The 15,567-nt window shown below is 42.7% G+C and overlaps 1 protein-coding gene across 1 annotated transcript in view; it reads right to left on the reverse strand.

Annotated features, from left to right (window-relative positions):
* The window catches only part of LOC142200098 (fibrocystin-L-like), a 134,758-nt gene that overhangs the window by 63,697 nt on the left and 55,494 nt on the right, over positions 1-15,567 (reverse strand). Inside the window, exons 24-33 of the mRNA XM_075270162.1 lie at positions 13,404-13,561; positions 10,478-10,622; positions 9,213-9,367; positions 8,593-8,715; positions 5,757-5,856; positions 5,495-5,614; positions 4,946-5,107; positions 4,425-4,546; positions 2,935-3,260; positions 1,958-2,100 (exon numbers count right to left, since the gene is read on the reverse strand). Coding sequence (XP_075126263.1) covers positions 1,958-2,100; positions 2,935-3,260; positions 4,425-4,546; positions 4,946-5,107; positions 5,495-5,614; positions 5,757-5,856; positions 8,593-8,715; positions 9,213-9,367; positions 10,478-10,622; positions 13,404-13,561 — 1,554 coding nt within the window. The remainder of the gene's footprint in view (positions 1-1,957; positions 2,101-2,934; positions 3,261-4,424; positions 4,547-4,945; positions 5,108-5,494; positions 5,615-5,756; positions 5,857-8,592; positions 8,716-9,212; positions 9,368-10,477; positions 10,623-13,403; positions 13,562-15,567) is intronic.

Consider the following 15,567-nt stretch of genomic DNA (forward strand, 5'->3'; position numbering starts at 1 on the left):
TTAGCACACACATTCAGCTCTACTTCATCGGGCTAATAGAATGCATTGGCCAATCAGCGCTGGCCAATGCATTCTATTAGCGTGAACTGAGTTTGCACAGGGGTTCTAGTGCACCCTCGGCTCTGCTACATCAGATTGCTACATCTGATGTAGCAGTGCCGAGTGTGCATCAGATGTGTAGTTGAGCAAAACTGACTCAGCACTGCTAAGTCTCTGCATTCGCATAGGAATGCATTGGCCAGCCTTCGGCCAATCAGCGCTGGCTCTGCCGGAGGAGGCGGAGTCTAAGGTTAGACCTGAATGGAGACTGGTGTGGAGCGATCTTAGACTCCGCCTCCTCCAGCAGAGCCAGCGCTGATTGGTCGAGTTCCGTACTCTGGCCAATCAGCACTGGCCAATGCATTTCTATGGGTAAAAGTTAGCTTGCGAAAATCGCAAACTGACAGGGATTTCCATGAAATAAAGTGACTTTTATGCCCCCAGACATGCTTCCCCTGCTGTCCCAGTGTCATTCCAGGGTGTTGGTATCATTTCCTGGGGTGTCATAGTGGACTTGGTGACCCTCCAGACACGAATTTGGGTTTCCCCCTTAACGAGTTTATGTTCCCCATAGACTATAATGGGGTTCGAAACCCATTCGAACACTCGAACAGTGAGCGGCTGTTCGAATCGAATTTCGAACCTCGAACATTTTAGTGTTCGCTCATCTCTAATAATTTACTAACCTATCTAACTTCCTTTTTATTATAAAACAGGATGTAACATTCTACCTAGCAATGCTGTAACTGAACTGTTACTAGGGAAAGTCTGTCCATATTTGTATTGTAAATATGCAGAGCTGAAGCATTTACCAAAGGTGGATGGACACTTCAAATGGCTCTATCTCTGGTTTTATACCATCTAGAAAAAATTGTACTGGTATTAAAAGAAAGCTGAGAGTCTCACTATTGCAATGCTCTATATAGAATAACCTTAGATATCACTAGTTAAAAACACACTCAGGAATTTGAACTTAATATGCAGCAGTTATGATGCCTATAAATCACGTCCCGACTGGGTTTTTAACTAGTGATATCTCTAATTCTTTTACGGTTAGTACTTCGACCTTGGCAGCATATGAAAGCCGAGGATCTCAGCTTTCTTGTTATACCAGAACCGGAGATAAATACTACATTAAGTACAGGTGTACAGACATAGTCTCCCTGGCAATGCTTAGATAGTGCATTGCGAATTGGAACTTTACAACCTGTTTTCTATTACAAGCAAGTTAGATAGGTTAAAAAAGTATATTACAAAAATGTTCACAAACACCTCCTCCTCCTCACAATAGCAAAAAAACATAAAATAAAATTGGAGTTACACTTTGAAGGTTATCTTGGAATGATAGGAACCTCAGGAATAGCAGGGATTGGTGTAAAACAAAAAAAAAAAAAAAACTTACACTCAGCTATCCACAGCACTCTATTATACAGTCCCAGTCCCCTTTTATATCAGGATTTGCTGGGCTGGAAGTAGAGAGGCTCATATTTTTGCTCAGGCGAATCATTGGTCTCTGTGGTCGCAGGTGAGGGATTGGTGATATCACTGAGATACATCACCCGCTTCTCATCAGAGACCACTGAGAAGACGTGTTAGCCTCTCCACCACTGACCCATCTGGCCATGGGAAGGAAAGGGGACAGGACTCGAAAACAAAGCACTAAGGATAAGTATGACTTTATTTTACCCAAACCCTTCCCTGCCCCTGAGGCTCCTTTCAAATTGCATAACCCCTTTAATGAAGCAGGATTTCAAAAGTCTGGAAAAGCTGGGTGACAAACCGGTTGTCACCAAGCATATTGGGGGGCATGTTGAGGGCATATTGTTTGTTACCTAACATGTCCAAGAAGAGGTATAACTATGAAACTGCCGAATGTAATTCGTAAGAGGAGCAGACGCCTCATGAAATGATATTGTACCTATTTGTACTTTAGTATTTTCATTTGGGTCAAGGCTGAATCCGGCTCCTGTCAGTGTGACTCGGGAACCTCCATACAGGGATCCATATTGTGGGGAGATGCTGTTCACTTCCAGAATATACTCAACTGAGGTTTTATTGTTCCTGTTGCAACAAAACATGGACAAATTGTAATACAGTATGGCCGCCAACCACTGAAATTATTTTTATGTTACATTTTATGTGTAAAAATGAAGAGTATGCACCATGTACCGCCATATTGTGCTCAGATAATGAAGAATATTACCATAATATCATATCTGATGGAGTGTGCGACAATTTGTTTCTCCACAAATCTCTATATGAAATCAGAGGCATACACAGGTACAGTATGGGCCCATAGAAGTAGAGGTTATATAGTATGTGGCCATAATAGACTTGTGTACATGAGACCTAGGAGGACATATACATGCATTGATTCCTTCTTACTGGGGTTGTCCTAACTTCTAAAGCCCCAGCAATCAGCTATTATTAGGGTTGAGCAATCGGGATCGGAAAAGATTTCCGATCCCGATCTTTTTCGGCGGGATTGAGGTCAGTTATCTCAAGATCGGCTCAACCCTAATCATGTATATATCATTAATAGGGTTGAGTAATCGGGATCCGAAAGATCGGATCCCGATCGGTGATCGAGCAAATTTCACGATCAGGATCGTCTGGAAAATGATCGGAAATCGGATTTTAAAATCAATCCTGAAATCTCAAGATCGGTTCAACCCTAGATATTATGGTGAAACTGTAGATGGCCACTCATTTCCCCTGCAGCTGGAAAATAAATGGATAACCAAATCATATATGATTCTTCCAGATCCATAAAAATTACAATGCTGGAAAGCTATATGGAGACTTGGTCTATTTACATTTAGTACAACTCTCCTCCAAAAAATCATAGACAGCTTCACGAGTGCACAGTAAGATAACTTTATTAGACCACAATACCTGGATATGGCAAATCCCCAATTTCCGACTTGTACCAGGACGTTGTACTTCCCTGGAGGAAGTGCGGGCAGAAGACATGTTATACTGGTTGGAGTCCATTTCAGAATCTCACACAGTTGATTCCCAAGAATTACAGCATTGCCCACTGACTGAGTTTGGAGGTTATTGCCTGAAATGGTCAGGGTTGTATTACCCAAAACACTGCTGGTATTTGGGCTGAGTCCAGTGATGGTTGGAGCCAGGTAAGAGGTAAAATTGAAAGCATTGTATAAGGTCCCATTGAGTCCATTTGTCAAAACAAAAACATCAGCAAAGCCTTCTGGTCCCTGCAAATAAAAACAACATTATTTATGTGAAGGAGATGCTATAACATTTTTGTTTCAGCCACAAGAAATACTATATACTATCTTTGGTTCTACTGAACATATATTACCATAGGGATGTACAGTGATTTAAAGGGATTTAATTATAAATCCCCTGTCCACACACTCTATTAGGGGCAGATGGATGTCATAGACACATCAGATATTTAGGTGTCACAGCAGACAAGGGGGTGTGGTTTAGGGTTTTGATACTGTCTGATTGGACAATGTCAAGGAGCTCTGAAACACAGCCCCTTGTCTATAACTGCCTGACACCACCCCCTTGACAATACAGATTCTAACTGTGTTGAAATTAGTCAAGCAATGCCTATTGAAGGGCGCAAAGCACTAGACTTGGAGGAGGTAGTGAAAGGTCTTCTTTAAGGTAGGAACATCCCTTAAAGGGATCCTATCATTCAAACTAATTTTTAATGCATACTACGTCGGAATAGCCTTAAGAAAGGCTATTCGTCTCCTACCTTTAGATGTCTTCTCCGCACCACCGTTCGGTATATAATCCGGTTTTCATCAAACAGCACTGCGGGCGTCTCCAATGCTGCCAGAGAGCTCTCCAGCGCCGTCTCCAACTTCTTCCGGAACGGTTCTTCTTCGCGTCTTCTTACGGCGATGGCTTCACACTTCTAGGCCTCAGGCAGTTGACTGCGCATGCCTGCAGGCCCCCAAAAAATGGCAGCTTACAATACTGTGTAAGTGACCATTTTCGTGTGGCCAGCTGGCATGCGCAGTCGGCTTTGCCCTAGGCCCGAGGCCTAGAAGTTTGAAGCCAAGCCCCGGAAGAAGATGCATCTCTTGATGATGGAGGAAGCGCTGGAGAGTTCTCTTGCAGCATTGGGGACGCCCCCAATGCTGCAAAAGAACTCATTTGCATACTGCCGAAAACCGGATTATATACCGAATGGCAGCGCGGAGAAGACATCTGAAGGTAGGAGAAGAATAGCCTTTCTTAAGGCTATTCCTAAGTATTAGGCAGAAAAAAAAATAGTTTTAATGATAGGATCCCTTTAAATCTGGCAAACTTCTGTATAAAACTATGTCATTAATAAAACAAACAACAAAATCCACAAAAAAAAAAAAAAGAATATAATATAATCCAGGCCATGAATTTACCGCAGAGGTGCGACATGTAATCATAGTCAGATTGGCAAAGACCACGGCACATCCACTGCCTTTAAGTTCCACCGTAGAGTCGGTACTAAATCCAGAGCCAAGAATTGTTACCAGTGTGCCTCCTGGAAGGGAAGGATAAGGCAGATATAAATCATAGAGGGGTTCTAATAGAAAACATGAATGAGAGCTTTTATTCTCACTGCTTCATTTTGGGCCAGTAAGACCTGCTGCTTATTTATCCATTCAAGGGATGGAGTTCCTACTACTGAAATCTATTGTAACTATTGGATTCTGTTTCTTATCTACATATACATGATATCTGCGACCGTCAGTGTGCAGAGAAGTGAGGGGGCTGCTGTAAAGAAATCTCCTACAGAAAACAGGAAGTGTTAGCCAATTATTTTACCTAGTGGCCAGAGTCAGAACTGCAGAATTATTAGCAGCTCTCTTAAAGGTTCTTAAAAATACATATTTACATAAAACTTTAAGTAATTTTCTGGTGACGCATTCTATATAAATACCTGCAAGGCTTCCAGACGAAGGTGTGAGTGAAGAGATGGTGATCTGATAAGTAAAAGTGAAGTTTTTTCCATTTGATACTGCAAGTCCACGTTTTGCAATGTACACACTGATCGGGAACGTTCCTGCACTTGCTTTCTGAACCTGACATCGGATTTCTTTATCTATAGGTAAAATACACACAAACATAAGAACAAAATAAGTCACCCTGAACATAGGATGTGACATCTAATGTGCAAGTATCAACGAAAGGGTCATCTCAACTACACCATCCATGTTATAAAGGAACGGAATTGCTAAGTCCTGCTTCTAGTGGCCACTACAGTTCAAATAAAGTATTACATTCTGTCCATACAAAAAAATGGATGTCCACGCTAAGTCAATAAGCACCGGAGTTACTCTTATTTATGGACTCTCCCCTTTTCTAATATAGTGGGTCCTTATTGGGGTTGTCCCTCTATGACATACATATGTATTGACATGACATATGGAATCCGACCGTCCAGAGACAATGGAATTTATTTTATTCTATTTGGTGAACTTTAACTTACCAGTGAGGGCAAGAATGGAGCAAGAGTAGTTTCCAATGGTCACATAGGTTGTGTCATTGCCACTGCTGTTAGAAAATCCAGTCCCGTTTATTATCAGTATCTTATTATCTCCACTGACACCTAAAAAATAAAAGTTATTAACATAATCTATGTTTGTCTTAAAGAAGAACTCCAATGTTAAATAACATATTATAAAAGTCCCTTTAAAAAAGAAAAAAAAAAGTATTCCGATCAAAGGTAAATTCTTTGTGTCCGCCATTACCTGTACTGATAGAATAGATGGCTGGTGTCTGTACGGGATCCCAGGTGTAGTCACAGTTTCCAGAACACTTAGAAGGAATCCCATTTATGTAGACCTCCACCTATAAAGTAGAAAGCAGAGATTTATTGTTCCGCTATGTTCACATTTGTGCGACTAAAATAGTGGAAGCTCAACAGACACCATTGACTATAATGAGATCTGTCGGATGTCCATTCTGAAACTGCCAGATGAAAAAGTCGGACTTGCAGCACTTTTTCGTCTGCCATATTTCGACGCACACTGTGATGGAAATTCCAAGGAAGACGTGAACATAGCCTTAAGGAATAACTAAAACAAAAACTATTAAAATACAAGGTATTGCGTTGTCTTGTCACAACTGATTATGGGAAACATATCATAACTAGAGATAAGCGAGTAGTATTCGATCGAGTAGGTATTCAAAATACTCGTACTCGGTCAAATACTACTAGCTATTCGCAGTAAATATTCGATTCAGAACCAGTGTTGATTGGCTGAATGCTATACAGTGTACAGCATTCGGCCAATCAACGCTGGTTCTGCCGGAGGCTCGTCTGTGAGGAGGCGGAGTCTAAGATCGGACCACAGCAGTCTCCATTGTGGTCCAATCTTAGACTCCGCCTCCTCACAGACGAGCCTCCGGCAGAACCAGCGTTGATTGGCCGAATGCTGTACACATGCCAATCAACACTGGTCAATGCATTCCTATGAGAAAAAGTAAGCTCCCTCGTAACAGCAAGCTCTCTGCTGACTAGCAAGGACGAGCCTGCTGCAGAACCAGCGTTGATTTGCCGCAGGTTCGTCTTTGCTAGTCGGTAGAGCTGGCAGCTTGCGGTTACAAGGGAGCTGACTTTTTATCAGCGCAACTGCAAGCGATGTGCAGTTAAAGCGCACGGACCCCATAGACTATAATGGGGTCCATGCGCTTTAACTGCACAGCACTCCTCCTAAACACTCTCCTCCTGCTACTCGTGGACTTGGTGACTCTCCTTAAGTCGAATAGTGGTTTCCCCTGAAAAAAGCATTTTTTCCCATAGACTATAATGGGATTCGATATTCGATCGAGTAGTCCAATATTGAGGCTCTACTCGAAACGAATATTGAATCTCGAATATTTCACTGTTCGCTCATCTCTAATCATAACCAGTAGACACAAGTGCCTAAGAATGTGCCCATAAAGAGGTACAGGGTAATCTCTTTAGTCTGGCAACCTTAGGTGGGTGACTGTAGAGGGCCATATGCGGTGTCCCTACCCAAGATGGGTTAACAGTCTCTATGTACTGGGAGGTTTTGCCCAAGTGTTATACTATGTGGTGAGTTCTGGCACAATCTATGGTAGGAGTTTGTAATGCTTGGGGCATCACACTTCGGGTGCGCCAAGACAAAGGTGGACGGTATAAGAGAGGACTTAATCTTTTTTTGGGAGTTGTGAGTTCGAGTAGAGTCCATATGCCTGGTGGGTCAGTTGCACCATCTTAGGAAGCAGCCACCATGCCATGAAGAACCAAAGGCCTAGGCTGTGAGTGCGAAAGGGAGTGTTGTCTGAGGGTACAAACCGGGAAATCCTGGAGACTGTGCCAGACAAAGAGCAAATTTATACTGCTGTAATACAGGCATGCATTGTGGTTATATCATTCCCACAAATTCTGTGGTGCCATGACTTGAAGTTACTGTGTACTGTATACAGCGAAGGAAACAAGTATTTGCTCCCTTGCTGGTTTTGTAAGTTTTCCCACTGACAAAGACATGAACAGTCTATAATTTTATCATTAATTTTATCAATTATATCAAAAACAAAATCCAGAAAATCACATTGTATAAATTTTATACATTTATTTTAATTTTGCAGAATTTTGCATTGAATTTAACGGGTTCCATTTAACGCGTGTAACACATTGAAATCAATGGGAGGCTTTTAAACCCATTGCTTTCAATGTGTTACGCACGTTAAACGGAACTCAATGGGATTCTGTTTTGCAGCACTGATTCTTACGCAAGTTATCGTGCCAGAATCAGCGCCGCGCTGCACCATGTGAATGCCCCCATTAGATGCTGTATGTCTTCCCTGGGCAGATGACATTTTCCACCAACACAATGCAGCTTGTCACATGGCTAGAAATGTCCTGCAGTGGTTGGAAGAACATAGATAATATTTGCAAGTACTTTCCTGGCCATTTAATTTCCCAGATTTACACCTAATTGAGCATTTGTGGGACCACCTTGATCATCGTGTTCGTTTTATGTATCCTCCACTACCTTCAGTAAATGTGGGATGCACTGCAGTCAGTACGGCTCCACATGCCTTACTGAGTCACTTCCAGCCCATCTAGTTGCTGTCCATCATGCACACAGCGGTTACTCTGAATATTAGTTCTTTATAGCCTCTAGATGCAATCCAATGGCTAACAGAGAAAACATTGAGTGAGTATATATATATATATATATATATATATATATATATATGTATATATATATAACAGAGAACAACAGTGAGTGCTGCAATTCTCTGATAATGGCACATGTCAGTGAGACTAAGAATAAAGACTCCACTAGCTTCTATTGACTGATATGGGATGTGATATGGAGGATGGTTCTTGATGCGGCAGCCGGTGGGGGTATATTTGCTTTTGTGAATATCTTAAGATCCTTAATATATTAAGGTCTTAGAGAATTGAAAGTAGGTCAGAAATCTTTGGAAACACCCTGTTTATTTATATGCCAAATTTGGTGCAAATTGGTGCAGTCATTTCACTGTGCAAACAGACATTGGGCATCAGAAAACAGAAATTCATCTATATATAATGTACACTTTCCATACCTGTGGCTTTTTGTTGGGTGTTCTCACGAAGTCTCCAAGAAGACGCTGACGAAACAGGCCGCCATTAGTAACTTTTACTGCAGTCACTGCAGCATTTACACCGGTTACCTTGGAACTATTTATCTGTATAAGACATATAGCTTAAATTTAGATACAGATTTTTTCCATAATTTGATTTTGGTACAGATCTTTTTGATAGATATTTATGGAACAACGGCCGCAGTACTCACTACTATTACTCTTATGGTGAGTGAGCACTGGCACAGGGAAACATCTGATGTGCAGGAATCCCAACATTGATAAAATTGATTTCCTATCCCAAGACTGTAGCTGTGGTACCAAAGGGGCAGCGTCAAACTATAAATGCCTTGACCAGGTACATGCCGTAGGTGAAGAAAAACAAAGCTATGACTGTGCGGTATACCTATAGTCGTATGTAATAAGACTGATACAATGTGTCACATGATAGCCCCAGTTCTATTACATCTAACAATCTCAGCTCTGCTACATCTTCTAGTGAAAACAAAAGCTATTGCAGATACCACTATATACTTACACTACTGATAAGCAGATCTAAGGGCCATGATATGGTAGGATGACCTGATGAAAAACCTGTATACCTGTAACAGCGGCTGGTATCCTGTAGCTGTTAAGAACTTTATTTGCCAGATGTATCCACTGCAGCTTCCATACTTGCTAACGGAAATTTGGCCTATTTCCGGAATAGTCTGTAACAAATGTTTCAGCTCAACGTCAGAGATATCTGCCCGGACATCTGTAGAACAACCAAAGGCAAATTATTATTGACTGATAGAAATAATATCATGAAAGCGTTGGTATCACCAGTTATCATGGCTGGCCTTAAAAGGAGTCTTCCACCAGGGTGAAGCATGTGAAACCCTTTGCATATTCATGCCTCCGTTGCAGTGATATTGATTTATTTCTGAATATGCAAATGAGAATGTGGAGCACCAAGGGCGGTTCTTTTGCTCTAAACTGCTGCACCCCACACTGCTCTACTACTCCCTCCTTTCTCCTTCCCTTTTTTGAGTGACAAGATGAGGTTAGGTTTCTGCTTAGCATCCTGGACCTGTCGCTGAAAGAAAAGAGGGGGCGGTGGAAGTTTCTGGGCAGTTTGGAGCAATGGAGATGCCTTTGGTGCACCATATTGATCATTTGCATATTCTAAAATAATCAACTATCTCGGTAACTGAGGCATGAATTTTCATGGAGAAAAATGTGTTACAGGCGAGCCTGGCCTATCTAACTGTGTTGCTGGTTTAATATGCCTCACCTTGGTGACAGACTTCCTTGCAGGGGTGAAATTCCTTGCAGGGTCCATTCACATGGAGGAAAATGGTGAGGAATTTGGTGTGGAATTTTCCACGCTGAAGAAAAAACCTCCCATTGACTTCAATGGGAAATACATATGTGGACGTGTTTAGCCAAGAGGAAAGGTAAGGAAGGAGACATCTGTAGATTTATAACAACTGAGATGTAACCGTACCCAGCGCCGCACCTCCCATAAGGCGACCTGAAGCGACCGCTTCAGGCGGCACTATGCCAGGGCCCCGGTGAGGGCGGCATTTTTGCTGACCTAAGCCAGTCCAGGACAAGCTGTCCTGGACTGGCTTAGGGTCACCGTCACTGAGCGGTGGATTGGGGAGGCCGCTGGAGCAGCGCTGCTCCAGCGGCCACCCCTCATGCTCAGGCAGAAAGCAGGTCCTCTCCCTGCCTGCTAAAGACGTTCGCTCCGCTTGGCCCCGCCCCCTCCATGCGGCCCGCCTCGCCCCTTCCACTCGGCCCCGCCCCCTCCTCTGGAGGGGGACGGCTTTCTGATGTCTGCCTCAGGCGGCAGAAACCCATGGTTCACCCCTGACCGTACCGCTTAATTTTCTTCCATAAGCTTGAATACTGAATGTTCCTCCAACAGGAGGGGACGCTGCCTGGGTCCGATTTATCTGGATCAATGCATTTTGTGTCCAGGATGATGTGGTATAGATCGCTGAGTCTGAGCTGTTCAGGATGTTCTATAAAATATATAAATAATAATAAGTACAATATAGTAGGAATGTGGGGGACACAATGGAGCATTATATTGCTTGGGGACATTATGAGGGTGTTATACCCTGTGGAGGGACTATAAGGCATTATGCTCTATGAGAGTACTATGGGGGCAATTTGGTGTGAGGTGGTCACTAAAGGGAGCAATAAACTCTGTAGGGGCATTATACTGTTTGGGGATTACTAAAGGGACATTAATAGTGCAGCATGCTAGTGCCCTGTGTTGTTTGGATTTTTTTGGTCTGTACTTAGAGAAAGTAGCCTGTAGACAGTGGGTTTGATCTAATATATGGGGGCTGTTGGCAATGCCGTGGCATGATAGTGTGCATGTACCGAAAGAGTATATTTAGACAGTCATATGGAGTCATTAGGAGAGACTTTCCGGATTACACATGACAGGATCTGAATACATTGTGGCTCTTGATACAGTGAAGAAAATAAGTATTTGACCCCTTGCTGATTTTGTAGGTTTGCCCAGTGACAGAGACATGAACAGTCTATCATTTTAAGGGGAAGTTAATTTTAACAGTGAGAGATAGAATATCCAAAATAAAATCCAGAAAATCACATTATATACATTTTACAAATTTATTTGCAGTTTGCAGAGAGAAATAAGTATTTGATCCCTCTGGCAAACAAGACTTAATACTTGGTGACCAAACCCTTGCTGGCCACACAGCGGTCAGACGTTTTTTGTAGTTGATGAGGTTTGCGGACATGTCACGAGGAATTTTGGTCCGATCCTCTTTGCAGATCATCTCTAAATCATTAAGATTTCAAGGCTGTCACTTGGCAACTCGGAGCTTCAGCTCCCTCCATAAGTTTTCTATGGGATTAAGGTCTCGAGACTGGCAAGACCACTCCATGACCTTAATGGGTGTCTTTTTGATCCATTTCTTTGTTGCCTTGGCTGTATGTTTTGGGTCATTGTCCTGCAGGAAGACCCAGCCATGGCCCATTTTAATGTCCTGGCGGAGGGAAGGAAGTTGTCACATAGGATGTTACGGTACATGGCTCCAACCATTCTTCCATTGATGCAGTGAAGTAGCCCAGTGCCTTTTACCAGAGAAACACCCCCAAAACATAATGTTCCCACCTCCATGCTTGACAGTAGGGACGGTGTTTTTTGGGTCATAGGCAGCATTTCTCTTCCTCCAAACACAGCGACTTGAGTTAATGCCAAAGAGCTATATTTTTGTCTCATCTGACCACAGCATCTTCTCCCAATCACTCGCAGAATCAGAATGTGGGTCTGCACATGTGCATTTTTGAGTAGGGGGACCTTGTGGGCACTGCAGGATTTCAATCCATTACGGTGTAATGTGTTACCAATGGTTTTCTTGGTGACTGCGGTCATTGGTGACTGAGTGACTTGGTGACTGAGATCATTAACAAGTTCCCCCCATGTAGTTTAAAGCTGATTTCTCACCTTCTTCCTCATCAAGAATACCCCACGAGGTGAGATTTTCCATGGAGCCCCAAATCGATGTCAATTGACAGTCATTTTGTTTTTCTTCTATTTTCTTATTATTGCACCAACAGTTGTCTCCTTCTCACCCAGCATAGTCTTACTTATGGTTTTATAGCCCATTCCAGCCTTGTGTAGGTCTATGAATTTGTCACTGATAGCCTTAGAAAGCTGTTTGGTCTTGCCCATGTTGTAGAGGTTAGAGTCACTGAGTCTGTGGGCAGGAGTCTTTAATGCAGGTGACAATATAAGACAGCGTCTAACTGGTCTGTAGGAGCAAGAACTCTTAATGATTGGTAGGGGATCAAATACTTATTTCTCTATGCAAAATGCAAATACATTTATAAAATGTATACAGTGTGAAGTTCTAGATTTTATTTTTGATATTCTATCTCTCACTGTTAAAATGAACCTTCCCTTAAAATTATAGACTGTTCATGTCTTTATCAGTGGGCAACCTTACAAAATCAGCAAGGGATCGATGTCCTTCACTGCATCATTCCTGAAGCCAGGTAGGTAGTTTGATTATTTGGATTTCTACAAGGTGTCCATAACTACGTTGCAGCAGACTGGAATCAGAAGGGACATGTTAGCGTTCAAAACTTTTAATTTGACAAGTACATTAGGTTAATATCTGCACCTGTGTTGTCCTAGGGTATCTCTGAAATCCGTGAATGGGCCTCACCGGTCACATGGGCTTGCTGACACAATGACGCTTGCTATTTCAGGGTTCTTGCCCTTTGTCAGTGCCAACTAGAGTATTGGTTGGTTAGGTGAGATTCTATTGAAAGTTAGGAAGTTATTTACATGGGTCAGTAACTTATGGGGACCCCCCTTTCAATAGGTGGTGCTTGAGGAACAGTTCTTCTTTCTTCCCAACTAGGAACACTGATTTTCATAACTTTTCCCATAGTTCACCAATTTTAATCTAATGTGTATGGGCACTTTTATTGTCAGATTTCCTGCAGATTACAGTGACTCTATTCTGGTTGAAGCTTTGTTACCAGTTAGTTGTTAGGGAACCCTTATAACACATAAAGGGGCCTATCGGAGGCGTAACTTGAAGCTCAACTAATGCAAAATCTGTAATAGGGCCGATGCCTACCTTGTGCCATTTAGAATAGTGGTATATTTTATGTGCCAGAGAAACTTTTGGGGCTCCCTCAGGGTCAAGGCCCAGTGACAACTGCTACTACTGCAACCCATAAAACCCTTGGGGCATATTCATCTTTCCTTAGAACTTGCTGTAATTTTGACACATATACATCCCATTACCTACCTTTGAAAATCCAGCACCAAAAAGTGGGAAATTATACCCACAGTTATATGGGGTTATGGTAATGGTGAACTGTTTTTTAGATGCAACCACAGATTGGGTCACGCTGACATCTTGTACAAAGAGTCCATTTTGTGCTAAAGCCGGTCTCCTCCTATTAACTGCAATACAGAAAATTAACAAAAATGGTCATAACTGGAGAGTAAGACAATAGTCCCATACATGGCTCAAGTATTCATAGCAATGGGAAGAGGAACATATATCCTAGACCCCTACAGCAGATAGAGCAGGTGTAATAGATCCCATTGGTGGTATAGATGGAAGGATTAGAGTTAGGTAATACCATTACAGGGGTATTGCAGATTGGACATTGTCTTTGTGGGCCATGTAGATGAGCTGAATTGGGTGGAGGGGCAGCAGATATGATCGAGGTGAGCAGCTGGGAAATCTTCATTGCAATACATGAAAAATAAAGCCTTACTTGGCGTTCACTGAAATCTATAGTTGTCTGGGCAATGCAAAGTGCAGCTCTTTGTACTGGCTCTCTCCTCTAGCTGATAGAGAGAGTTTGTTGCAGCCATGCAAACCTTTATTAGGGCTAGTTCACACGTGGGCAAAGGGGAGTTTTTTGACAGCGGATTTCGCTTCAAAATCAGCCCCTTTACAATGGAGCCCTATGTGAACAGCTAGCTTTTTTTTTCCGCTAGCTTTTTTTTCCACTAGCTTTTTTTTTCTGCTAGTTATTTTTCAGCTAGCAGAAAAAAGAAGCGACATGACCTTTCTTCAGGCGTTTTCCGCCTGAAGAAAGCAATAGAAGTGAATGGGAGGCAAAAACAGCGCAGGTTTTTTTCAGCGTGGTTTTTTGCAAAAAACCGCTAGCGTTTTTTTTAGCCCATTCACTTCTATGGGAGGGGAAAACAGCCTGGCTTTTTTTGGAAGCGGTTTTTACAAAAAAAAGCTCCAAAAAAAGCCTGGCAATGTAAAAAAAAAGCTTCCTAATTAGGAAGCGGTTTTTTTCAGGACCAAAATAAGCCAGGAGGTTTTTACGTGTGAACTAGCCCTTACAGGGGTTTTCTGGATCCTAATTGAGTTTTTATACTGATGCCCATTCAGCAGGATAGATCATCATTATATGCTCTGCTGAGGTTCATATGGAATGGTGCAAAAATGGTGCAAAAACACACCAAGAGAATGCAACTTTACATCAAAGTGAAAGTATCAGTGGTCTAGGACTGGACATAGCTATAGCTACATCCAGATACCTAAAGGTGCTGCCGTAACTACCGCCGTAGCAGCAGAGGCAGCTGCCACAGGGCCTGAGACATTAGGGGCCCGGTGACAGCCGCTACCGCTGCTATCATTATACTCGGGGGTCTTTTCGGACGGATCGGATGCCCAGGAGAGGTAAGAAACATAAAAAACACTGTTACTTACCTCTCCACGATCCGGGGAGGCTTCAGCCTAGTCGTCTGACGTCTCATGACCCCGGCCTGCGTCCCGGGTCATGTGACATCTGACGTCATTGAAGATCGACTACTTCGGAGGCCGACAGCGTAGGAGCTGGGAGATAGGTGAGTAAACAGAGTTTTTAAAATGTTTTTCTCCTCCTGGGTCTCCGATTATTATACTCTGGGGTCTGAAAAGACCCCAGAGTATAATTGTTTATGATGTCCACAGTGAGCATAATACTGCGTGCAGGAACATGGGGGATAATACTGTGTGCAGGGGCCACTATGGGGCATAATAGAGTGTGCAAGAATGCGTAGGAGGGGGTCGGTCGAGGCCTTCGGCGTCGGTGTCAGTCGGGGGGGGGGGGGGGGCATGTCAAAAGTTCGCCACGGGACCCCGCCATTCCTAGTTATGCCACTGACATTTACCACCAACTGGAGACTGCACATGTACTTTCATTGCTTCTAATGGGAAAGTACAGTTGCGTCCCGGGAAATGTTATAGTTTGTGGTTTATTACTTTAGCATAGGGGTCGTCAGGCTTACAATTATTACCCGGCACTTCAATTACCTCCTTTTTTACATTTATAAAACAACCTGAGATATTTCTGCTTAAAACACAGTCGGGAATTTGAGGTTTATATACAGCAGTTCATGCTACATATCAAAAATCACATTCCCGACTGTGTTATCAACTACTGATCTCTTGCAATTTTGGC

Source organism: Leptodactylus fuscus, chromosome 4 (assembly GCF_031893055.1).
Source record: "Leptodactylus fuscus isolate aLepFus1 chromosome 4, aLepFus1.hap2, whole genome shotgun sequence".
Classification (NCBI taxonomy): domain Eukaryota; kingdom Metazoa; phylum Chordata; class Amphibia; order Anura; family Leptodactylidae; genus Leptodactylus; species Leptodactylus fuscus.